General features: G+C 38.3%; 1 protein-coding gene and 1 long non-coding RNA gene across 3 annotated transcripts; one reads left to right on the top strand and one right to left on the bottom strand.

Moving 5' to 3' along the window:
- Positions 1–464: 464 nt before the first annotated feature.
- LOC130917853 (uncharacterized) lies at positions 465–4,831 on the bottom strand. 2 transcript variants are annotated; one of them, XR_009063523.1, is made up of 6 exons: positions 4,610–4,831; positions 3,980–4,005; positions 3,826–3,865; positions 3,646–3,747; positions 3,464–3,571; positions 465–3,250 (listed from the first exon to the last, which is right to left on the bottom strand). It is a non-coding gene; the product is annotated as an uncharacterized LOC130917853 (long non-coding RNA). The 2 variants fall into 2 exon arrangements; XR_009063522.1 differs by having other exon boundaries at positions 466–3,250; positions 3,493–3,571; positions 4,610–4,818.
- A 9,169-nt stretch (positions 4,832–14,000) lies between these two features.
- On the top strand, positions 14,001–27,316 carry rab30 (RAB30, member RAS oncogene family). The gene is made up of 4 exons (XM_057839589.1): positions 14,001–14,203; positions 16,628–16,726; positions 16,820–17,087; positions 22,272–27,316. The coding sequence occupies exons 2-4, from the start codon at positions 16,634–16,636 to the stop codon at positions 22,520–22,522; spliced, it is 612 nt and encodes a 203-aa protein (XP_057695572.1). The 5' UTR covers positions 14,001–14,203; positions 16,628–16,633; the 3' UTR covers positions 22,523–27,316.
- The last annotated feature ends 411 nt before the right edge of the window (positions 27,317–27,727 follow it).

Below are 27,727 nucleotides of genomic sequence, written 5' to 3' on the forward strand. Positions count from 1 at the left end.
ATTTATCGTAAAAAAACTTAACTGGGCAGGCGTTGTGGCCAAATCGTCAACCCAGTAGATGGCGGTAATGCCTCATGATAGGGGTAAACTGCCAACAAAAACAAGAAGAACTACTTCTTCCCTCCCTTCTAGTAGGAGCGATGTCAACTGCTGCCACCCAGCGGCCGGAGGGATTCTCTTCAAATTGGTCCCGTGAAAAATCATAAAAACCGGACATTTTTATGAATTTATAAAACCCGCCCGGACGACGAGGATACTACGTGAAAGTAGGACTTGTCCGGGCAAAAGAGGACGTTTGGTCACCCTATCTCAATACTTTGTTATGTACCCTTTGTTGGCAATAACGGAGGCCAAACGTTTTCTGTAACTCTTCACAAGCTTTTCACACACTGTTGCTGGTATTTTGGCCCATTCCTCCATGCAGTGATACTTTGGGGCTGTCGTTGGGCAACACGGACTTTCAACTCCCTCCGCAGATTTTCTATGGGGTTGAGACCTGGAGACTGGCTAGGCCACTCCAGGACCTTGAAATGCTTCTTACGAAGCCACTCCTTTGTTGCCCTGACTGTGTACTTGGGATCATTGTCATGCTGAAAGACCCAGCCACATCTCATCTTCAATGCCCTTGCTGATGGAAGGAGATTTTCACTCAAAATCTCTCGATACATGGCCCCATTCATTCTTTCCTTAACACAGATCAGTCGTCCTGGTCCCTTTGCAGAAAAACAGCCCCAAAGCATGATGTTTCCACGCCCATGCTTCACAGTGGGTATGGTGAAATTCAGTATTCTTTTTCCTCCAAACAAGAGAAGCTGTGTTTCTACCAAAAAGTTCTATTTTAGTTTCATCTGACCATAACACATTCTCCCAGTCCTTTTCTGGTTCATCCAAATGCTCTCCAGCAAACCGCAGACGGGCCTGGACGTGTACTTTCTCCAGCAGGGGGACACGTCTGGCAGTGCAGGATTTGAGTCCCTGGCGGCGCATTGTGTTACTGATAGTATCCTTTGTTACTGTGGTCCAGCTCTAAGTAGGTCATTCACTAGGTCCCCCCGTGTGGTTCTGGGATTTTTGCTCCCCATTCTTGTTATCATTTTGACACCACGGGGTGAGGAGGGAGTTGAAAGTGTGTTGCCCAACGACAGCCCCAAAACATCACTGCTCTAAAGGAGATCTGCATGGAGGAATGGGCCAAAATACCAGCAACAATGTGTAAAAAGCTTGTGAAGAGTTACAGAAAACGTTTGGCCGCCGTTATTGCCAACAAAGGGTACATAACAAAGTATTGAGATGAACTTGTGGTATAGACCAAATATTATATATATATATTTATACATATAAATATTATACTTATTTTCTGTCTCTCGTGGTTGAGGTTTATCCATGTTGACAATTACAGGCCTCTCTATTTTCAAGTGGGAGAACTTGCACAATTAGTGGTTGACTAAATACTTATTTGCCCCACTGTAGCTGCATCAAATTGTATACATCGTCCAAGTAGTTCACTCTGGCACCATCTAGTGGACATTTGATATAATGGCTTGCAAAGACGAGCCTCTGATGTGCAAACCCGCGGCCGGATGAAGCCCTGTTAATGTTTAGCACGCACCATTTAGAGTTGCGACTCTCTCTCATGTCACCGCGGGTGGTCACGTGCCTCATGTAGGCGTGTATAGTTACAAACACAAGCAGCGCTGTAATAGTATTCCATGAACCAGTTAGCGGTGATTGCTCCATTTATGGTAAAAATAGATAAAATCACGTATTTTAAGTACTTGTTTGATTATGTCATTGCACTATAGTGTTTATAAATGCTAGTTTTACATTTGGAGTGGTAAGGCAACAACTGAAAACTATGTAAACTGTTACACAGAAGGGAAAGTTCCCATGTCTTGGAGGGAGTTTCATGTTTGTGTTAGCAATAGCATTGGAAATCAACTTATACATTGAAATGCAAGATGGAATTCCCCCCCCACAACTAGAATACTGTTTTTCCAGAGAATGCCCAGATTTTCTTGATACACTTACCTGTGGTAATATATTACATAACGTATTACCCTTTGATAAAGAAAATATTTAATATTACAGTAATATTTATTTTTTATTAAATAGGTAAAATTGGTGTCATGATTCAGTGCTCACACCTAACATTTTAGAGATCGTGATGGTTGGTTGTGCAGCTTTTGGATGCACCAATCGGTCCGAAAAGGGCTACCGAATGTATGGTTTCCCGAAGGACAAAGACCGGCAGAAACAATGGCTGGCAATGGTCAGCTGTAAAAATCTGAAATTGAAGGGGGCCAGCAACAACTATAAACTCTGTCATGTAAGTCACGGTATTATGACTTTTAATTTTTTTTTTTTTTTTTTTTTTAATTTTAAGTAGAATGGAAACTGATCTTGCGAACCAAACATCAGGAACACTTTGAGGAGGACCAGTTTACGCCAACCAAAGTAGGGCACACATTTAAATTGAGGCCAGATGCTGTCCCAACCATTTTCATTCATCGTTCGAAGCCAAAGAGGAGGAAACTTCCCTTTAGGAGTGTGCCTCCAACCAAAATTCAAACGGACCATACATATTGCACCAGGTTAAACTTGGGTATGATACAGACCAGCTGTCAACAACATTTCCCATGCCAAGTAATTCAAGGATAAACTACACTCCTAATAAGATAATTACATTTTTCATATTAATACATTCAGCTTCAAATACAAGAGGTCAGGAATTGTCCTGGGATTTACACACAAAATTTCGATCTACTTCATTGTTAGTTACTTCATAATTTAGCTTTATTTATGCATTTAATTTTCACCTATAACTAAACATTTCTGGTGGATACAACAGCAAAGCAGAACCAACTCCATGATATCACCAGACTGTTGACACATGGCAATGCCATAGCAGTTTCTGATTGTGGCAGATGATTTGATTCATGTAACAGTAATGTCCGTTATTTTTTTTTTCCCTTTAGGAGTGTAGTGTACCCTTACTTTGGAGATGACAATAGGTGCAAATGTAAAAACATTGACTGCATATAAAATTAAGAATGCCTTGTTATTGTTACAGACATTCAGGGAGAAATTGAGGTGGGAAGGTTGGGCGAAAGTGAGCACAATGACAATGACGTATCCAGGCCAGGTGATCCAGGGGTGGATGAGCCGGGTGCCGACCAATCAGGAACCAGCGGTGGCGCCACAACACTAGGCCCAGATGCGCCAGGGACCACGCTGTCAGGCAAAATGGCAACTGTGGAAGAATTAATGAAGGAACTTACAAGGGAGAAAATAATGAGAAGGAGAGCAGAGAGAGCTCTTAAAAAACAAAAAAAAATTAAATTTCAAATGAAGAAGAATATGGATGACGCTTCAGAACCCTTAGCAGACTTCCTCGACATGAGAACCTGTAGCTACAGTGCTTCTGATGTTGTGAGTATTGAGCAGCTGACAGAAGTATCACCACCTGAATTCACAGAGTCATGTGTCCTTTACCATCTGGCAGGATGCATAGTGAAGAGGGTCATCAGCTTCTCACTCTGCAACCAATGCCAGTGTGCATTGGTTGAAGCACCTATCAATACCAACACAGAGAGTCAGAGTGCCGTCCTGCTGCAGATGAAAGAGTTTAAAACGGGTGCATTATACCGGCCATCGGATGAGGTCTTCACTCTCTTTAAGGATGTCGAGCAGCTGTTCCGTTCGGCAACGAATGATTCCCTCATGGAATCCTCCAATGTTGTGGAGCAGCTGGAAAGAAAGGCTATGAGTTTGCACAGCAACCTTCCCTCATGCCATGAGCTGGAAAAAAAAATTGTGACAACTTACATTAGGCTGCGATTGAGAATTCAATCCATGTGCATCAAAGCTGAAAGGAAGGAAATATCAAAGATTTCAATATTAAGAAAACAGGTTGCCATGCATTAACTTTACAAAATCGCGCTAACAAGCACATAAAAGCCGGTTGTCTTGCAATACTCACAGATAAGTGTATGTCACAAAGGGCCTCTGAAAGAGATTTTAAAGAGATAATTACTTAATATATCACATGCGATACATTCCCAGTTAGTATAGCCAGCTTTAAAAATAAGAATCACTCGTCAACCAAGACAAAATATATAATTACGCCATGCACATACAAATAAAGCTCAACATATACATCATAAAGCACCTCTAATAAAATACAGACGGTTGAAAATTCAAAAGAAGTCGGTTTTTAATCAACTTTACTCCGAATATACGTTCCCAGTTAGCGTAGCCAGCTTTAAAAGTAAGAGAATCCCTCGTCAACCAAGACAAAAAAATATATATAATTACGCCATGCACATACAAATAAAGCTCAACATATACATCATAAAGCACCTCTAATAAAATACAGACGGTTGAAAATTCAAAAGAAGTCGGTTTTTAATCAACTTTCCTCCGAATATACGTTCCCAGTTAGCGTAGCCAGCTTTAAAAGTAAGAGAGAATCCCTCGTCAACCAAGACAAAATATATATATAATTACGCCATGCACATACAAATAAAGCTCAACATATACATCATAAAGCACCTCTGGTAAAATACAGACAGTTGAAAATTCAAATGAGGTCGGTTTTTAATCAACTTACCTCCGAATATACTTGACAGCCTGCCGTTCAAATGAATGGTGTCCGTCATGTCAAATGCGCTGTTTGTAATTATCCAAGGCTCCATAACCCGGAAGTACCCGGAAGTAAAATCGTATAATGGATCCCTATGGGAGTGTCGTGACTCTCTAAATATATGGCACTGGCACGCACTAAACAGGAAATAAAACGGCAGCAATATCCGATCTTTCAAAGTAAATAATGTTAATAAAAGTATTATGCATCTAATTTTAACAAATTTTATTGAAATTTACACAAAACAAAAAGTATACAGGTCATTTGCATGGGATGTGGAGTGCTTGTGCATCTCCCAAAAATATTTTTTAAAATAACTAAAGGAAAAGACATTCTTCCTAAAACTATTGTAGCATCACTAGGAAGAAGAGGCAAGATCTCAAGCCCGAACCCGACTCGGCCCTATGTCAATTATTATGTTCGGGTCAGGCTTCTCTCTCGCTTAAAAAAAAAAAAAAAAAAAAAAAAAAAAAAAATATATATATATATATATATATATATGTATATATATATATATTTATACATGTATACTAAAACGATGTATGAATGTTAATGAGAACCACGGATAGAAGGACATGTAGTTCTTAAAAGCTAAATGTTAGTATAATCATTTGATATTAAAACCCCTCTTAATGTTTTCGTTTCAATGATATTTGTAAAATTATTTTAAGTAGTAAGTCGCCATTGCTGTTGATGTCGCAGGGCGGTGACGTCACATGGTCACGTTGCCGGAATAGCGTACCGCACGAATGCTATTTTTAGACCGTGACGTCGCCATCGTAATGCAGAAGGGTGGTATTATAGACACGCCCTCGCATACAAACCATTTTATTTCTGCTTGTTTTCTCCGGTAATCTTTCAAAAAAGAACATGCTGATCAAACACTGCTGCTATGGAACTTGTAGAAACGACTCTAGACATTACCACATATGAAAGATGTTTTCTTCATACGTTTCCCGAAACAAAAAACTCAGAGGAAAAAATGTGAAGAATGGATCAACTTGCGCGGACATCCAAAGGACCAATTTAACGCCAGCAAGGTGAAGCCATTCACATTTCATATGCAGTGAACATTTTGTTGGGGGCCATGGTTTTTCAGAGGACGAAGAGGTAAGCCATTTTGACATTTTTACTTACCGTATTGGCCCGAATATAAGACGGCCCCCTCTTTTTCATGACTCAAGTTTGAAAAAACACTTTTTGAACACCAAATCAAATTTTGTACAGAAAATAATTACAGTACATCCGAAACAAATGAGAGAAAAAGCATGTTATTTTGCCTCATTCAAATCTTAATATCTGAAGATTTAAATATGTAAACTGAAGTGCAATCACATTCGTAAATGAATGGCTTCTGGTTTTTGAAATGTAAATAAACCAATGTATTGTGATAAAACAACAATATTGCAATAACTGCATTAACCATCAAAGTGAGGTCTAACTGACTGTAGTCTTTAAACAAATCTGAATAAGGAAAAACATTGCAATAAAATAATACAAACTTGAGAGTAGATGAGATCTGTCATGACAGAACATTACTCCTCAAGTTCAGCATTCGCTCCATTGATATCTGGTGCCATCTTGCATGGTGAATGGGTATAATGTCTCGACCGCGAATATAAGAGGACGCCCACTTTTTCAGTCTTATTTTAAAGCAAAAAACACCATCTTATATTCGGGCCAATACCGTATTTTTTAGCGTGGCGTTTTGCTTTGCTGCTTCTGCCTTCAATGAATGATTTTTTAAAAAATTAAAATGGTATCTGACTGCCACTGTTACTTTTTCTGTTGTTAAAAAAACAACTTTAGTAAGGGGGAAGTGTATAGAATTAAGATTTGTTATTAATGAAAAAATTAAAAGTGTTCGTTGGCTGTCACTGAGTAACATTTGCGATCGCTACACAAAAATAGCAATGTAAATTGCCCACAAGAACGGTCAGAGATGTAAGACAAACAGAGGATGTAATATATAAGAAAGACAGGGCATATGGTGGTAAAGGATAGATTGTTGAAACAGGAGAATGTCATTGTCAGTGGCTTAAGGCAATGCACGCAAGAAAAAGGTGTCGATACAAAAGCTAACTCTGGATCAGGTCGGCTCATCTTTTTCAGCCCTAGACATTCAAGCCATCTCTTAAATTGAACATTTGTATGTTCTTCCACATCTTTACCCGTGAATTTGGCACCAGGGACATCCATTTCGGACAGAATTGGTAGGTTTAGCTCAGTAAACATCTCATTTGTACACTATTTCCATTCATTTGCTATTGGGTACAAACGGGAGGTTCACCCGCCTAGCCACAATTGCTAATGTCATGAATATTAACGAGCAAAAGTGACGTGTTGCTCGCGGAACGCCATTCCACGTGTCACTCTTTAAAAAAAAACAACAAAAAAACATGTCACCCTTTAATTATGTAAGGTAGTTATTTAAACGTGCCATATGGTGTCAATGGTGAGTTTTGTCCCTTGACTGACGCCGTAGTTTTTCTTTAATCCACAGTAGGGTGTAAGGCAGAGAGAAAGGAGGGTGATCACAGGAGTTGAGATTCTAGTTTGGCCCGCACCGTTTATTGTTATAAGCTTCGGCAACTCCTTCACAACAAACATAAGTATCATATAGTGAAAATACAACAAAAATAATATTCATATCTCTCAAAAAAATGTCTACAGAAATAAAACTGCCTCAGTCTGTAGTAATGAGGCCCTATTCTCACACAGTTAAACAACAATGCAAAGAGAACTGGCATTTACAAATTCACAATCAAAACAGACATGCAAAATACACATAAAACTTACTCAGACTTTGGTCAAACCCTATTTAAACATTTTAGCAACCCGTTTAGCTCAACAAATACACTGGATGGCAATAGTTAGTCACAATATACAAGCTATGATGCTGGGAGCTATTATCAGGAGTCTTGTATGTTGTGAAGAGAACATACAAATGAATGTAAGGGGGGCAGGCGCCCTCTGGTGGCCAAAAAGTTTCATTGCATGAAATTGACTTTCATATACAGTATATATAAACATACTGTATGTATGTATGTATGTATATATCAGGGGTCGCGTTAACCGAATATTTTCAGATTCATTTTCTTTGCATATAATTAAAAAAAAATAATAATAAAAAATAGGGGAGAGCTATTTCATTTTTTAAATTATTTTTTTCTTTGATTGAATATATTTATACATATATATATATATTTATACATATATATATATATATATATATATTTTTTTTTTGATTGAAGCAGCTTTTTTTGGAATTGAATGATTTAGCCACAAATTTCCTACCCATAATATTGCCTAAACACAAAACTTCAATCAAAGAAAACTTTTTCAATGAAAAATTAAGTGTTCAAATGCAAATTTTTCAATCTCAAATATTTTTTCGCATTCAAAAACGTTTTCTATGATTGAAATTTGTCTTTTTTTGATTGATTTTTCTATTTGAAAATATATATTTTTTGAAGCAACTTATTTTTTGAATGAATAAAAAAGACAAACATGTCCTAGCCAAAATGTGGGCCAGACACAAATCAACATTACTTCAATCAAAAAGGTTTCTTCAATCAAATACAAAAAAAAAAAAAAAAAAAAAAATCAATCAAAGAAAAATAGCATTCACATGCATTTTTCTGAGTTTCAAATTTATTTTTGATTTCACATTTTTCTTTTTTTTTGATTGATGGGACTTTTTTTTTTGGTTGAAAATATATATTTTTATTGAAGCAACTTTTTTTGATTGAATAATACAGACACAAATCTACCTCCATATTGCTCTGCCCAGGGGATACAATTTTTGACTGGGGTAACTACATTGGCTCAACACCGGCGGGCGTACCATATTCAATGGATGACGATCTTGGCAAAAAGTTTTGCCTAAGCAGCCTGATTTAGAATTCCCCTCAAGAATGATGGGAAACAACGCTCATTGTCAACCTATTATTATAAATTTTCTTGTAAGTTAATTTTATTGCTGACACTGCGTTTCGGGGTCATCAACATTTTGTGCCCCCCCTGCCCGAAAAGTTTAACTCCGCCTATGAACAGACCCACACTTAAAGTGCGTACGATATGAGAAAAAAAAAAGGCTTAAATAGTATTATTATGTGAATTAGAATCATATTTTGAGACAATTCGACTATATACAACAATTTAGCAAAGCGCAGATGACGAAAAGTTAGTCTTTTAATCTGCCGGTTAGCCACGCCGACCATTATAGGGCCCTAGCGTCCCCAACAGGTGGATGATGTCATCGGAGTAACGATTTCATCTGATTTAGTATGCAGCCCACTGAGGGGGAATTTTTCGCAACGAGGAAAACGCGACAAAGAGAGCCGCAAAATGTCATTGTTTCAGTCTCTCTACTCCAATATTTTTACAGGGTATTCTTTTTATCCAAGTATTTTCCCCCAATAGCTAAATAAATGGCATGGTAAGGACAAATAACAGTCTTATGTTAAATGGAATATGAAATAATAAAAATTAGGGCTGTCAAACGATTAAAATTTTTAATCGAATTAATCACAGCTTAAAAATGAATTCATCGTAATTAATCGCAATTCAAACCATCTTTAAAATATGCCATATTTTTCTTTAAATTATTGTTGGCATGGAAAGATAAGACACAAGACGGATATATACATTCAACATACGGTACATAAGTACTGTATTTGTTTATTATAACAATAAATCAACAAGATGGCATTAACATTATTAACATTCTGTTAAAGCGATTCATGGATAGAAAGACTTGTAGTTCTTAAAAGATAAATGTTAGTACAAGTTATAGAAATTTTATATTAAAACCCCTCTTAATGTTTTCGTTTTAATAAAGTTTGTAAAATTTTCAATCAAAAAGTAAACTAGTAGCTTGCCATTGTTGTTATCAATAATAATTATTGTGCTGAAACCATTAAAATCAGTTGCACCCAAGCGCCAGCAGAGGGCGGCAAAACACCAAAAACACAAGTAACAAGTGGAAATGACACTTTGCTGTCATTTTAATCTGTTTGAGCAGGGCATGTGCGTTAAATGGGTCAAATATTTTAACGTGATTAATTACTGCCTGTTAACGTGATAATTTTGACAGCCCTGATAAAAATGCATTTATTCAGGACGACATGGCAAAATTACTCCATCATTGTCAAATCTGTCGACTTCACCTTTACCTTTACACTTTTGAGTGTTTTGTATTTACTGTAGTTTGTAGTGTCATTTGTAACTTACTTGATTTGACTTTTCATGGGGCCATTTTGCTGGCCATTATTGATAAGTGTGTGTTAATACCTTGTTCAGGCTATATTTAAAAAACAACTGTTTTTCCTAATCATGTCTGTGTAATCATGGCAGTGGCGCCTCCAGAAATTTTTCATAGGGGTGGCCAGATAGGGCCACTTAAAATCTTGGGATGGCACACCAAAACTAAAAACCGTAATTTCAGGTTTTCATTATATTATTGCAGAAAAAGGTCAGGGGAAAACTATCAGAAAGACCTAGGGACATGGCTCCTGATATACTTTGGTGTATTGTGTAATATTTGATGTTACTCATGATTTAATGTGCATAGTCCATAGTCCCGGCTGTGCATTTGGGATGAAATGCACATCCCAAATGATGCTACAACAATCTAACGATATACTGGCAAGCGGGGTGGCCAGTGGGGTGGCCAACAAATTTATAGGGGGGCCGTGGCCTCCCCCTGGTGTCGCCACTGATTCAGGGTTCACTAATAGACTGAGCTTTTGGTGATCACTACATGTTGAGCTGAACATCACCCCAGTCCTCTCAGCACAGTATGCAGCACTTTGCATATTGTGTCACATTTGCATAGCATCTTTGTTACTTTACTTGCAGGAATCAGAAAAAAGTTAGATACCCTGAATTTTAGCTGATTTTTTCCCCCACCATTACCTGTATTCCAAATATTACGGAGGTGTGTGGTTTATATTTCCCAGTGAGATAGTGCCACTCCAAACTGATCACATAACCATCCTGACCACCCCATTGAAAATTTCCTAGCTGTTTGCGACCCTGATGATGAATATTATATGATTCTTGCAAGGGCGTAGGTTTGGTACATCTCTACATTGGTAGGGACGATATAACAGCATAAAATACATGTACACTTCTTGCTGTGGACGGGACATTAATAAGACTAAACAGATTGGGTGAACAGGGGTCAGGGATAGATACATTTCTCACAAATATGTACCAAATTAATTGATAGGCAAATGATCAATGCAAAATAAATCTGTATCGACTTATACTAACTTTCATGTGTATTGGTTCAAGTGATACATCGTTCGATTCAAACCTTTGTTTTCAAAAACTACGTATACTAAAGAAACATTTTGAAAACTTCCAGAACAAGTGTCTGGATTTTTTCTTTGTTTCACAAATTTAAATTGCAATATTTTAACTTCAATTATATTAACATACACAATAATCTTTTATCTAGGAATGCAAAAAATAAGCAATTGTCTTAAGACCACTCAACATTGTCCGTCTAAATAAAGAAATTAAATACAACTGAAAAAACGTCTTACGTAGTTAGGGAATACCAAAAATACCTTCCTTCAGGTAAAACAGTACTGCTTTTGTCCACAAACAACCAAACTCAAAAAAAAAAAAAAAAAAAAAAAAGAAAGCTCCTTTGGCCTGTTTTAAGACCACATAAATAAAATGAAAATGACAATTAACGTTAACAGTAGAAAACATAATGAAGGACACTTCTCTCAAAGCAGCTTCCTACTTGAGTTTTTGCAGGTTATCAAATTCATGCAGTTTAATGTTACGCTAACTCTGATGCAGGTCGGACTTTCAGTAGCAAAATTAGTGGTGTGTTCCCCACCTCCACAACATTGACATATTTTTACTAGGGCTGTCAAACGATTAAAATTTTTAATCAAGTTAATTACAGCTTAAAAATTAATTAATCGTAATTAATCGCAATTAATCGCAATTCAAACCATCTCTAAAATATGCCATATTTTTATGTAAATTATTGTTGGAATGGAAAGATAAGACACACGACGGATATATACGTACAACATACTGTACATCAATACTGTATTTGTTTATTGTAACAATAAATCCACAAATGGCATTATTAATATTCTTTCTGTTAAAGTGATCCACGGATAGAAAGACTTGTAGTTCTTAAACGATAAATGTTATAGTTACAAGTTATAGTAATTTTATATTAAAACCCCTCTTCATGTTTTCGTTTTAATAAAATTAGTAAAATTTTCAATCAAAAGTAGAGTTAATATAATAATAAGACGGATAAAAATAACAATAATAAAAATAGAGTGAAAAGTTTTACGTGTATTTTGCATAGCTATTTTGATATGGAATGCCAGTTAATTTGCATTGTTGTTTAACTGTGTGTCAGAATAGGGCCTGATTACTATAAACTGAAGTGCTTTTCTTTTTGTGAACATTATTATTATTATTTTTTTTGAGAGATAGGAATATTATTTTTGTTGTGCTTTCACTAAACGATACTTATGTTTGTTGTGAAGGAGAAGCTTATGCCAATAAACAGTGCGGTCCAAAGAACGCCAGTGTCCACTCGCCTTTACTGTATAACATATACAGTATCTGTACATATCTTACCCAAAATAAAACAAGAGACCAGGGCCGGCCCAGGCCATTTGGGGGTCCTAAGCAAAATAATGCAAAGGGGCCCATATTTTTGGCCCACCATTTCATCACAGTGTACTGTGAAACCCATGCAATCCAACCCATATGTCCATATTTTGTATATTAATCAGATTTTGTTGCACTGCATACTTCAAACTTTTCAACCCAAATGATTGTCAGTACTGACAGTAGATAGCGCCAAACCTTTTTCTAAAAGAGGAAAGAAAGAAGTTTGGAAGAACTTTTATTTTTTTAAGCTCGTAATCAAGTATCAAAACTAAAAAAAGTCAAATAAAGCAAACTGTAGTAAACAAAATAGAGTATAAATGAAACAATTGCCAGATTGGGGGCCCCCTAGTGGTCAGGTGCCCTAAGCAACTGCATAGTCTGCGTATGGGCTGGGCCGGCCCTGCAAGAGACATATAATTGCCACTAAAAGAAAGAAAACTTACCGAAATATGTGTGGAGTACAAATAGCAATTTGCATTGCATTGTGAATACAGCATAAACATCGCACAACTACTAATTCTCCCACGTTTAGAAGACATAACATGAGTATGGAACGGCGCTGCCCCCAAGCGGCCGGTGGCATTCGCTTCACTCTTAATGTCCATAAACGGCCTCATTGTAATGTTTGAGGCAATACGCCAGCGGGTCATTCATTGCATGCGTTAATTGCGTCAAATATTTTAACGTGATTAATTTAAAAAAATTAATTAACGCCCGTTAACGCGATAATTTTGACAGCCCTAATTTTTACATTACTTACAGTAGCTGTGAGTGGGTGTGTGGGGGGGCGGTCATGTCATCACCCAAATCGAACGTGTGTTTGAGGGAAAAAATGGACTGACACATTCAGCAAGTGAAAAGGGGTAAATGTCAGCCTGAACATAATGAAAGTAATTCACTTAATAATGGTAGGGTCTATTCTATCCATACAACATATGGAAAGACTATCTAAATTATCTATATAACTGAACTCATGATATCATGCCAATTAGGTTGCTTAAAAGTTGGTAGGGACAATTTCAGCATCCTGAGAAGTTGGTAGTCATGTCCCTACCGTCCCTATGCAAATCTACGCCCTTGGATTCTTGTCTTTTTCAGTCGGTCGATAGCTGAGAACGACTTCAGAACTCCGCCAGAAAGATGGGTGTGTCCCGCATAGATATCACTTTTAAATAGAACTAGATAAGAATACACTCTGTGAGACAATTGGGAGGGCCGTCATCACTTGTCGGCCATTTTGAGTCAGTGCCATTCGCTAAAACGACAATGGAAATCGGTCAACTACAACAAGCTAATTTTGACAACCATTCAGAAAAATGTATGTACGCAAAGGACTGAAAAGTCTAACTGGTATTGGGTGGAAATATATTAATCTGTATAAATGACCAATTATTTAAGACAAAGTGGACTGAAAAGGTGATGGCAGACCAAAAACGATAAAGTTGAGGGGACAAAAAAAAAAAACAAAAAAACAAAGGCCACTGTAATTATTTAATACCCCAAAAAATATTTCTTGATATTATATCGTTTGTTTTAGTAACCTTTGTTTTAAAACCATTTTTTTCCATACAGTATCAAATTTGTTGTACTATAACTGAGTTTTGGCTGTTATTAGGGTTATGCTATAGCTTATGAATCACGTGGTATAAGAAATGTTAATTTTTTTTTTAAAGGTTTTAAAAGAAGCGGACGACTTTGCAGTTTTTCTTGGACGAAGACGTCATTGAAGTGCAGTCTTCCTCCTCCTCTTCCATCAGAAAGAGCCAAGGAGGAGAAAGACTGCAAACACACTGGAGTTGTGCTGCTCACTCATTTCCCAGCCGGCGTGCTTGATGAGGTGACCTATGCAGCGCGTGTAGTCGTCAAAAAACGGGGACACCCCCTGTTTGTTCCGTTGAGGTAAGTCCTATCCTTGTTTTTCCACCCATCAGGCTTAATCTCCACAAAGGAAAAGAGCCAAAATGGCTCGACTGGAGCCAAAATGGCTTCACTCGGTGTGGAGCTGCTCGTTCGTTATCCTCGCAAAGAATTACTGTCCAAATTGCACACATTTAGATTGCTCTGTTAGATGTAGCGAACGGGAAACTAGTAAACCTGGGGCTAATGAAACCATAACGTGTCAAAACAATACTGCTATCTGATTTATTTTAATCGCGTTTTTTACTTCAACATGTTCTGTTCGTGGCTACGCTTAACAGGGAGATGACGTTAGCTACACCTGATGTACTATACACAGCAAAAATCAAGATATTAGTACCAACGTTACATCCAGGGCCGGAGTGGGACTCCTTTTCAGCCCGGGAATTTCATGCCTCAGACCGGCCCACTTTATATTATTTTAAAATGGGGATGTCCAATTTGCATGTTTTTGCACCTGAATCTGAGTCACATGATTTTGAGACTCTGCCGATAAAGAATCCCGATCCCATGCCGAAAAATATATATACACTGCTATGAAAAAGTATCTGAACCTTAAGGAATTCCTCATATTGCTGCGTAAAACCACCATCAAATGTGATGTGATCTTTGTCAAAATCACACAGATGAAAATACAGTTTTTGCTTTAAAGTGCCTGTGACACGAAAAAGCATGTTTATTTCATAATACACGCGGTATTTTATGCTCCTGAATGAAATGGACCGCTTGGATGTGTGTGGAAGCGATCGCTATATTTATTTAGTTTTTTTAAATCCGCGCAATGAAAATGAGTGACTTCCGGCAACAGTCTCAAGTTGAGAAAGAGGGAGCTGTGACGTGTACGGAGGAAGGAGTCCTCTTCACTATACAGCCGTACTGTTGTATGAGAAGGACTAAGGATTCAGCTGATTTTGCGGATTAATACGTTTATTTTTCGCATCACGCCAGCCAAACGGCTGCAGAAAAATCTAGCTGTACTTGACGGAGAGGTGTGTGAGCCTTCTTGGGGTTTCAAAAGGTTCCCATTCACCTGTGGATATTGGCCAAAACAAGCCCTACTACTGTGGGACCATGGGACTTACGAGGAAGTGAGTAAACATCGTGTTTTGTATTATGTCAAATACTGGGATCATTTTAATACGGAGGTGGCTTGCATTTTGTGGCTGACATGCTCCTTGTCCTCTCGGCCGACAACCAGCGGCTTGTCGCACATCCCCCCTGCCGGGCGAGCACTATATTCGGCTTTTGCCCTTTGGTGTGCCTGGTGTTCTGTCAAATTTTCCACCCGATCAGAAATTGCAACTTTGTGTTAAAAATAGCCGCGAATACAGCGATTACAAAGTAAAAACTACAAACTTTAAATAAAGGACTATTTAGGTTTGATCATGTATAGGCATATGAAAAGCTCTCCTCATGCACAATAGCTGCACAACAATTGCAGCCGCCCTCCTCCGAGGAACGAGCTGTAAATTGCTCTCCGCCGGGCAGTTTGCCGATCTGCGAAGACAATCGACAACCCAGTCGTCAATCGACAACCCAGTCGGCATGTGAAATGACCCGGGCTAGCTATGTGTGACTTTCCGCTTCGAAGACTTTGAAACATCACTCGGTTCCACTGTATTTGCAGCAGTATCATACAAATAGTTTTAAAAAATCATCCACCGTGATTTCTGAATTTTTTTTTTCTTTTGATTGTCTCTCACTTGGACAAGCACCTACCGTGAATATTTTAAAGCCGCCCATCATTTATAAGTGGTGAACTTGCATCGCAGGGTGTTCAAATTAGGGCTGCAGCTATCGAATACTTTAGTAGTCGATTAATCGATGGACTTGTTAGTTCGAATAATCGAGTAATCGGATAAGGAACATGAAAAATTAAAATACCTGAGCTGAGCCTCAAACAGTATAAATTAAAAAAAAAATCTATGTAGGATCTATGGAAAACAAAAGAACAATTGGCTAACTTACATAGAAAAAGCCCACTAGCTTAAATGCTATAAAATGCTAAAGTTTTTTTTTTTTTTTTTTACAATGCTCTAAACAAATGGCTCAGACACATATTCCCACAAAAAATGGCTAATTGTACCTATAAACAAAATTATGAATACATTAAAAAACATTAGCTCAAACAAAAACTTAGCTTACTTTGGTCTTAACAGGGAGCAGTTGGATTCAGCCATGTGAAAAGAGGCAGACCAGAGGGCAGTGTATCCACCCTAATAAATAAAACTAAATCCAAACACTTTCAAAATAAACCATTACAACGCCACTTTAATTGAGCGAATACTCGAGGCAACAAAATTTAATTTGAATATTTTTTTCTAATCGAATACTCGAGTTAATCGATTAATCGTTGCAGCACTAGTTCAAATACTTATTCTCCTCACTTTGTCTTGTTTTTGCTAGTTGAGCATGAGCATGGAGGATTATGACTACCTGTTTAAAATCGTTCTGATCGGGAACGCCGGAGTTGGGAAGACATGCCTCGTACGCCGCTTCACTCAGGTAGGTGTTTTTATTTTAAAATTTTTCAAAAATATGACGAATGGAGTTAATTTCTCACATGCAATTACACACGGCACTCCTTGTATCTTTCAGGGCCTCTTCCCGCCCGGACAGGGGGCGACGATCGGGGTTGATTTCATGATTAAGACAGTGGAAATCAAGGGGCAGAAGGTGAAGCTGCAGATATGGGACACGGCGGGTCAGGAAAGGTTCCGCTCCATCACTCAGAGTTATTACCGCAGTGCCAACGCCCTCATTCTCACCTACGACATTACCTGCGAGGACTCCTTCCGGTGCCTTCCCGAGTGGTTGCGGGAGATCGAGCAGTATGCTAACAACCAGGTGGTCACTGTTTTAGTTGGTGAGTGGTTTGGCACTCCTTTACGAGCCGTACAAAAAGTTAGCAACACACACCAAGCATGAATAGACAGTAATACCTTTAATTTTTACAATACAAGTTGCAAATTGGATCGAAAAAACAAACAGGGAATTCCATTGAGTCATTAACTCATTGCTTGCTGCTGGATGCTGACGTTTCAGTGCCATTGATGGTTCTAGATGTCCAAACCATTTTGATCGGGAGGGGCAAATAAACGGATATAGTGGTACAGTTGTGGTCAAAAGTTTACATACACTTGTGAAGAACATAATGTCATGGCTCTCTTGAGTTTCCAGTTATTTCTACAACTCTGATTTTTCTCTGATAGAGTGATTGGAACAGATACTTCATTGTCACAAAAAACATTCATGAAGTTTGGTTGTTTTATGACTTTATTATGGGTGAACAGAAAAAAGTGATCAAATCTGCTGGGTCAAAAATATACATACATCAGCGCTAATACTTGGTAACATGTCACTTGGCCATTTTCACTTCAATTAGGCGCTTTTGGTAGCCATCCACAAGCTTCTGGCAAGCTTCTGGTTGAATCTTTGACCACTCCTCTTGACAGAATTGGTGCAGTTCAGTTAAATTTGATGGCTTTCTGACATGGACTTGTTTCTTCAGCATTGTCAACAAGTTCTCAATGGGGTTTAAGTCAGGACTTTGGGAAGGCCATTTGAAAACCTTAATTCTAGCCTGATTTAGCCATTCCATTACCACTTTTGATGTGTGTTTGGGGTCATTGTCCTGTTGGAACACCCAACTGCGCCCAAGACCCAATCTTCGGGCTGATGACGTTAGGTTATCTTGAAGAATCTTCCTTCTTCATTATCCCATTTACTCTCTGTAAAGCACCAGTTCCATTGGAAGCAAAACAGCCCCACCGCATAATACTACCACCACTGTGCTTGACGGTAGGCATGGTGTACTTAGGGTTAAAGGCCTCACCTTTTCTCCTCCAAACATATTGCTGGGCATTGTGGCCAAACAGCTCGATTTTTGTTGCGCCTGACCACAGAACTTTCCTCCAGAAGGTCTTATCTTTGTCCATGTGATCAGCAGCAAACTTCAGTCGAGCCTTAAGGTGCCGCTTTTAGAGCAAGGGCTTCCGTCTTGCACGGCAGCCTCTCAGTCCAAGGAGATGCAAAACACGCTTGACTGTGGACACTGACACCTGTGTTCCAGCAGCTTCTAATTCTTGGCAGATCTGCTTTTTGGTGATTCTCGGTTGAATCTTCACCCTCCTGACCAATTTTCTCTCAGCAGCAGGTGTTAGCTTGCGTTTTCTTCCTGATCGTGGCAGTGACGAAACAGTGCCATGCACTTTATACTTACAAACAATTGTTTGCACTGTTGCTCTTGGGACCTGCAGCTGCTTTGAAATGGCTCCAAGTGACTTTCCTGACTTGTTCAAGTCAATGATTGTTCAAGTCAATAATCACTCACAAGGAATTGCTAATTCGTGTTGCTGTATGTACATTTTTGACCCAGCAGATTTGATCACTTTTTCTGTTAACCCATAATAAAGTCATAAAAGAACCAAACTTCATGAATGTTTTTTGTGACAAAGAAGTATCTGTTCCAATGACTCTATCGGAGAAAAATCAGAGTTGTAGAAATAACTGGAAACTCAAGAGAGCCATGACATTATGTTCTTCACAAGTGTATGTAAACGTTTGACCACAACTGTACCTCATAGACTTCATTACCTATTGACGTGGCACTTCGTCATTCTTAGCGCGACGCCTTACCATACGGCGCCGAGCTTGAATCTTCATTTAGTAATAGTCAGTCGAAGGCGGCACACGGTCATGTCAAAGCCGGGTTTAAGCTTGAATTTTGGAAAAACTACAAAAGCTGTACCACATACAAACAGGAAGGATTGTCTCAGGAGTGATTTGTTCGAGGATTCCTGGTAAATATGATATTTCTCGTACCATGCATGCATTTTGAAACGTGAAAAAAAAAAATCAATGGGAGATTGGGAACCACTACGGCATTGGCATCATTCTTCGACATAAATATGTAAAATAGATGCGTAACGGCTCGTTTTTTTAGTTCTTTCAACAAAGAATCGAGACAGTTTTACGTCCATATCTATAAAGATTTCAGTGATTGAAGCATTTATTCGCTAGAATTTTCTTCTTTGTTTACACATGGAGGCGACTTGAAGACGAGCTGCACATTCGCCATATTTACGTAAAATACATGCTATCCGCATGATTTCTTTTGCTTTTAACCAAGAATCGATACTGTTTTACGTCCGTATTTATAAAGAATTCAGGGATTTAAGCATTTATTTATGTTATGTTATGTTAATGGAGCGTACCAACTCTCTCCCTCTGTTATGTTATTTTAATTAAGCGTACCAACCCTCTCAATAACAGAGGGGTGTCCTAACAACTAGCACAAACGTAGCACAAACGAAAGGCACCAATTCGGAACCATTTTGCAGTAAATGAGGGGCTTAGAGGGACGTCATCACTCGAAATTAATATCTAAAGCCCCCCAATTTACTGAAAAATGGATCCGAATTTTTTTGTGCTCTGTTCGTGCTGATTGTCAGGACACCCCTCTGTTATTGAGAGAGTTGGTACGCTCCATTAGCTGCAGGAGCAAGCTAAGAAAAAGCTACGAGTGACGTCCCCACTCGAAATTGATATCTCAATAAAAGCATAATACTGTATCTACAAAACCGTTGCAGCACAAAGATTAACATCATTTTAATATAAATTTGTGTCTGATGGGGGGGGGCAACTTTACAGAGGCCCGTAGAGATGGTCACAAAGCACATATAGCAAAGTGTCGTCTTTTATTATTTATTTATTTCTTTTTTTAACTTCTGGGTCATCGTCTTTGCAATTGTCTTGCTAGCCTTTTGTGGTCGTGCTGCGAGCCATTTGCTGTCGTGTTGTGGCAATTGGCGTTAGTGCTTTTGCCAATTTGCAATCGCGCTTTAGGAATTGGGGATTGTGTTGTGGCAATTTGCATGCGTGCTGCGAGCCATTTGCTGTTGTGTTGTGGCAGTTTGCATTCGTGCTTTTTTTTTTTTTTTTTGCAAAGCGTTTGCAATGGCGTACCGCACGCAGGCTATTTTTAGACTGTGATGTCGCATCATAAAGCGGAAGTAAAGCCGAAGTGGGACACTATAGACCCGCCCTCGCATAGACACAACGCAATGAGTGCTACTTTTCGCCAGTAATCTTTCAAAAACGAACATGCCGATCACGCATTGCTTTTTGGAACTTGTAGAAACGACTCTCGACATTACGACACATGAAGGATGTTTTCTTCATACGTTTCCGGAAACCAAAAACTCGGGATATAAAAATGTGAAGACCGAATCAACTTGCGCGGACTTAAACACCAGCTCAGTGAATCCGTTCACATTTCATATGCAGTAAACATTATGTTGGGTTGGCATGGTCTTTCAGAGGACAAAGAGGTAAGCCATTTTTATATTTTTTAACTTATTTTTTTAGCGTAACGTTGTGCCGTACTGCTTGTCTGACAATGAATGACCTTAAAAGAATTACAATGGTATCTGACTGCCACTGTTACCGTTTCTGTTATATATATATATATAAAAAAAAACAACATTAGTAAGGGAGAAGTGTAAATAAATCATAGGATTAGGATGTGTTATCATGAAAAAATTAAAAGTGTTCGTTGGCTGTCACTGAGTAGCATTTGCGATCGCTACACAAAGCTAACTAAATTACCCCCAAGAACGGTAAGAGACGTAGGACAACCAGAGGTTATATAAGAAAGACAGGGCTGATAGTAAAGGATAGCTTGTTGAAACAGGTGAATGTCATTGTCAGTCGCGTCGATAAAAAAGCTAAAGCTATGCTTTGTTCGGCTCATTTTGTTCGTCTTTTTCAGCCTTCGACACTAAAGCCATCTCTTTAAGTGAACATTTTTATGTTCTTCCACATCTTTGCCAGTGAATTTGGCACCAGGCACATCATTTTCGGAGAGAATTGGTAGGTTTAACTTTGTAAACAACTCCTTCGTACACGATTTCTATTCATTTCCTATTAGGGACAACCGGTGGCTTGTCCCTACTTAGCAACAGTAGCTAATGTCATGAATATTAATGAGCGGAAGTGACGTATTGCTTGCGGTACGCCATTGGGGTTCATGCTTTTTCTATTTGCAAAATGTTTGGACTTTGCATTTCGCCTGACACCTCTCGGTCACCGTAAGTGAGAGGCGCCACACATCTCACACGAGTGACACAACCCAAACACTGCTAGGATGTAGGCCGAAGGAATCCAGGTACAATATGAAAATGTCACGTCTTGTGAACATCTGACAGAAACTCTGTCGCATTTTCATCTCGTTGTCTTCTCGTCAGACGTCAACTGGCATTCGTCTCGTTATGTTTTAGCTAGGGCTGTCAAACGATTAAAATTTTTAATCGAGTTAGTTACAGCTTAAAAATTAATTAATCGTAATTAATCGCAATTCAAACCATCTCTAAAATATGCCATATTTTTCTGTAAATTATTGTTGGAATGGAAAGATAAGACACAAGATGGATATATACATTCAACATACGGTACATAAGGACTATTTTTTTATTATAACAATAAATCAACAAGATGGCATTAACATTATTAACATTCTGTTAAAGCGATCCATGGATAGAAAGACTTGTAGTTCTTAAAAGAAAAATGTTAGTACAAGTTAGAGAAATTTTATATTAAAACCCCTCTTAATGTTTTCGTTTTAATAAAATTTGTAAAATTTTCAATCAAAAAATAAACTAGTAGCCCGCCATTGTTGATGTCAATAATTACTTACACAGTGCTCATGGGTGCTGAAGCCTATAAAATCAGTCGCACCCAAGCGCCAGCAGAGGGCGGCAAAACTCCATAAAACACAACAAGTGAGCGTTTCACTGTGTACTGTCATTTAAATCTCTCTGAGCGGTGCATCTGCGTTAATTGCGTCAAATATTTTAACGTGATTAATTAAAAAAATTAATTCACGCCCGTTAACGCGATAATTTTGACAGTCCTAGTTTTAGCGTCACAAGACACGTTTTTAGCTTGTCATCGTCAAGAAAAAAAATGTTCGTCAACAAAATATTTTCGTCATCGTTGACGAAAACAATGATTTAGATGAGCATTCACAGACAGTCCTGCTGGCCCTCAGGTAACAAGATCGACCTGGTCGAGAAGCGGGAGGTGGCGCGTCAGCGGGCTGAAGACTTCGCCGAGTCCCAAGGCATGCTGTATCTGGAGACTTCCGCTAAGGAATCGGACAACGTGGAGAAGCTCTTCCTGGACTTGGCCTGCGAGCTCATCCGCGAGGCCAAACACAACAAGCTGGACAACAATGACGCGGCGCCCGCGCCCGGCGAGGGCAAGACCATCAGCTACCTGAGCTGCTGCAGCCTCAACTAGAGTGAGGCAGAGGGGGGCTTCCTCTCATCGCACAGGGCTCCGTTTCCCCACCCGTCGCGCCCTAAGTCTCAGTATTCACCAGCAGTGTTATTAACGTTCCGCCGGCTAGTGTTTTATCGCCGTTTACATTAGAGAATGTTTTTTCTTAAAACAGTTGCACACTTGTCTACTTGCCCTGAAGGAAACACCTTCAACATTTATTCCATAATTTAACTTGGACGAGGACGTTCGTTGTCCTCATTAGTATGAAATGGAATAAATGCAAAAATGGCTTTTCGTACGTCCTTGCTCCTCGATAAACTGTGAAATATTTCGCCTCCTATTTGCTGCTACAGTATGGTTATAGCCAATGTGAATCAGCATTTTATTCCGTATTTTTTGTCGTATTTGCGTTTGGAGGGTTTTAAAAGACTAATATTTCATTTGACGCCAAGGCTTTTTGTCGAAAGAAGCGTATTGATACCAACCGAGAAAAAAAGGTCAACATTAGGTCTTCCACAAATCTTTTTTTTTTTTACAATTACAACAGGAATTACAGTACGATTTTATTGTTTTAGGTCTGACAGCTGTTTATCTCATGGGTGTGGTTTCTGAAACGGTTTTTTGTTTCTATCACGTCAAGTTCTTTGAAAAATTATGAAAAATACTGTACTTATTGTTGCAGGGATACCAATATTAGTATTGGTACTGAACAGAACACCGGTGTTCTGGCCAAATGCGCTACATCGGTGAAACGTCCTACAAGAAGTGAATTTGACACACAAAGTACTACTGTGCACTTTCAACTTGTTTTGTTTCGATACATACAGGCAGAACGTACTAAAAAATGCCTTAAGAAAATACTTAAATGTAGTTATGTCCAGTGTTGTTAATACTGGCGTTAGAGTATAACGGTGTTACTAACGGCGTTATTTTTTTTCAGTAGTGATAATCGTAGCCATTACTGTGGACGTAAAGTCGTGCGTTATAATGCGTTACTACGTTGGTTGAATGAAGCGGGAAAAGTCTGTGAGGGACACAGACTCACGGAGACGAGAGAGCAAAGCGGGAGTGGGGAGGAGGGACGGGAGTTGTGATGCCGTTGCAAAAGCGATGCTAGCCTCCTACAAACTACGCCCACATGATGCTAAGGTAGATATACAGTGGACCAAATAAGTATTTAGTCAACCACCAATTGTGCAAGTTCTCCCACTTGAAAATATTAGAGAGGCCTGTAATTGTCAACATGGGTAAACCTCAACCATGAGAGACAGAATGTGGGAAAAAAACAGAAAATCACATTGTTTGATTTTTAAATACTGTAATTTCTGGACTATAAGGTGCACCTGACTATAAGCCGCCACCCACCAAATTTGACATGAAAACGGCATTTGTTCATAGATAAGCCGCACTGGACTATAAGCCGCAGTTGTCCTCATTGTATTATGGGATATTTACACCAAAAGATATTAACTGGTACCACTTCATTTGACAATGGCATCATAAGACTGTCATGAGACCAAATGAACCACCATTGAGCTTTGAACCAATTGGGTGCAAAGCCTTAGTTTCTAAAAGCTTTATTTGGCCATCACTGCTCCCTTGGGGGAGACAATCAACCTCTGCTGCCACCTGCTTTCAACACTGTTGTCACCCAACATTCCTCCTAGCATGCATTGCGGCACTACAGATGTAAATAACAATCATGTTCTGTGCTAATTATTTCTTCAGTTAGTTATGGTATTTGGTAACATTTTCTTGGATAGTGGTGCCATAATACTGTCATATGACAGTCATAATTATTACATGACAATGTCATAAGCATTAATGAATGCTTATAATCGAGGTCGGTTAGCGTCATCCAGCAAATTATCTAACTTTTGAATGGCCGTAAAAGATCTGAGCTGGACATAAATGGAGTTAGTGAAATAATATGCCACATGACACATATTGACATCTGTCATAAGCATTCAGTAATGCCCATGATAGCGTCATGTCATAATTATGATGTTCTTATGACAGTCTTACCATGCCGCTGTCAGATAAAGTGTTACCTATTAACCCAAATAAATCAACAAATAAGCCGCACTGGACTACAAGCCGCAGGATTCAAAATGAGGGAAAAAAGTAGCGGCTTATAGTCGGAAAATAATTATTATAATAATTATTAGTAATAGTAATTTATTTCCAAATTAGACTGGAAAAAAAGTATTTGGTCACCTACAAACAAGATTTCTGGCTGTCAAAGAGGTCTAACTTCCTCTAACGAGGCTCCACTCGTTACCTGTATTAATGGCACCTGTTTAACTCATTATCGGTATAAAAGACACCTGTCCACAATCTCTGTCAGTCACACTCCAAACTCCACTATGGCCAAGACCAAAGAGCTGTCGAAGGACACCACAGACAAAATTGTAGACCTGCACCAGGCTGGGAAGACTGAATCTGCAATAGGTAAAACGCTTGGTGTAAAGAAATCAACTGTGGGAGGAATTATTAGAAAATAGAAGACATATAAGACCACTGATCATCTCCCTCGAGCTGGGGCTCCATACAAGATCTCATCCCGTGGTGTCAAAATGATAACAAGAACGGTGAGCAAAAGTCCCAGAACCACACGGGGGGACCTAGTAAATGTGTGTAAAAAGCTTGTGAAGAGTTACAGAAAACGTTTGGCCTCCGTTATTGCCAACAAAGGGTACATAACAAAGTATTGAGATGAACTTTTGGTATTGACCAAATACTTATTTTCCACCGTGATTTAAAACTTTTTCACAAAAAACCCCTCCAAAACAAGACAAAACAAAAAAACAGTAACATTTGCTATGTTTGAAAGTCTTAATGTTGTGAATCAACCGTTAAATTTGTTAAAATTGCTCCTGTTTTTGCATTAGTTCCCTTCTGTCTACTTTCGACATTGGAAAGTTTTAAAACTGTTTCATCATTTAAAGATGGATTCAAGTCAAGATTTTGCCGATTTAGGAGTATTTTAGATAAAAAGTTACTTAGGTTAGCTAGGAAGGTTCACTACAACAGAGCCTTTCTGAGAAGTCCGCTGCTTTAAAATGGCGGATGTTTACCAACGCGGCCGAGTCTGTCATTTCGCATGTAGTTCTATATGCATGTGATATCTAGGCGTAGATTGTAGGCTGTTGGCTACAGTCAGGAAATATTGGAACCACCTAGCCTAGCATCGCGTTTGCTACAGCGTCACAACAAACACTCTTCTCTCTCCGAGTCTCTGACTTTTCTCGCCTCATTCAACCAACGTAACGCATAGTAACGCACATTGTCTCGTTGCCAGAACGGTGACAAAATCCTAACGGAGAAAAAAAAAACCGTAATGATTTTCGTACAGATTTTGAACATACGGCGTAAAATCAGTGCAAACTTGTACAAATTACGTCGAAAACGTACAACTTGACAGGTATGTATAGGGTTACTGAGATGAGTGGTGGATTTCATACCCAAAACAAGCAGCTGTCAGACCTAAAACAAACACAAAAAAGCAAATGTTGTCTGCTTTCAACGAGAACTACAGTAGTTGAAGAATGTTTACTGTTCAAATGCTCAAAGGAAAGGGTTTACAAAGTTTTTAGTAAAAAAAAAAAAAAAAAAGAAGTGTCAAAATAGTTGTTTATGAATTGTGGCAGCCCATGTTAAATGTCACAATCAGGGTCAATTTAGGCTACAGCTGCAGCTATCGATTATTGTAGTAGTCGATAAATCGATGAACTAGTTCGTCTGAATAATCGAGGGATCGTATAACGAAAAATTGAAGAAAAAAAAACCTAAGCTGAGCCTCAAACGGTATTAAAAATAAATAAATGAGGCTCGAAGTATAATAAACGAACAATTGGCTAACTTACATAGCAAAAGTCCGCTAGCTTAAATGTAATAAAATGCTAACTTTTTTTCTTTACAATGCTTTTAACAAATGGTTCAAACACATATTCCCACAAAAAATATACCTATAAACTAAAATTACGAATGCATTAAAAAGCATTGGCTCGAACAAAACTTAGCTTATGTTGGTCTTAATGGGAAGCAGCTGGATTTAACCATGTGAAATGAGTTATATTCACTGTTTTTTGTTTTTGGGCAGTGTATCCACCCAAATCAAACTAAATGCAAACACTTTCAAAACAAACCATTCCAACGCCACTTTAAACAAATACTCGAAGCAGAAAAATTGAATTTGAATCTTTTTTTCTAATCAAATTACTCATGTTAATCGATTCGGCTCCCGTGTCAATCTAAAACAAAGGATACAAGTCAAAGTAAGTTAAATTGGAGGGGTTCCATTTTCAGATGTTTTTTTTTTTTTTTTTTTAAATACCCAAAAATGTGATGTTAGACCACAAATGTCCGCGTGAAATGAAACTTTTTTTCCGACATGGCAGCAATACGCAAGCGCGATTTTGCCTTTTGCCTCTGTAGCGGCGTACTGTAACATGGCCTCCTGCCCTGTAGTTTGTGTCCAGTTGTTTCCTTTGCTTGCCAGCATGTTTTTATTTTTTTTGCCATAACTGCCATCTAGTGTATTGATCCCAACTGTAACGTACTGTACTGCACACATACGCCGTCTAACTGCACAGCACACATGATTTTTTTTTTTTTTTTTACTGTAAACATTTTTTGTTGTACAAACGTAGCACTTTGCTTTTATACTTTATATTTGAATTTCATTTTGCCGTTACTTATTGTTAATCCATTGGATGTGTGGTTCATGCTGTAGGATAACACTCTGGGGAGGTTTCTGTGTATAAAATATACTCTCAAGTGCTCTGTATGATATTAAATAATCTGACTAAATGTGGTGTTATTTTTCTCAAACTTGCTTTCTTATGCCTTTTAATCCTTTGTCATACCCTTTTGAAGTTTTAAACATTAAATCCCATTTATTGTGGGGATACATAAGAAAATACATCAGTTGCAGTGGATATAAAAGTTTTACAACTGTATTTAAAAGTTAATTCTAATTGAACATTACAATTTTAACCCTATATTGCAAAATATAGTTAATTTGATACAAGCATTTCTGGACCTCAATGGTGTAAAAAACTGTCCAATCTTACTTTATGAGAACTGTAGGTAATGCTTGATGTATCATTTATGATACAAATTGGGGAACAAATATGCATATTATGTTTTTAAATTTAATCAAAATATTACTATGTTTAAGGACCACATAAAGCTTTCACATAAAATTTTTTTGGGGTCATT

This window comes from Corythoichthys intestinalis, chromosome 6, assembly GCF_030265065.1.
Source record: "Corythoichthys intestinalis isolate RoL2023-P3 chromosome 6, ASM3026506v1, whole genome shotgun sequence".
NCBI classification, from domain to species: domain Eukaryota; kingdom Metazoa; phylum Chordata; class Actinopteri; order Syngnathiformes; family Syngnathidae; genus Corythoichthys; species Corythoichthys intestinalis.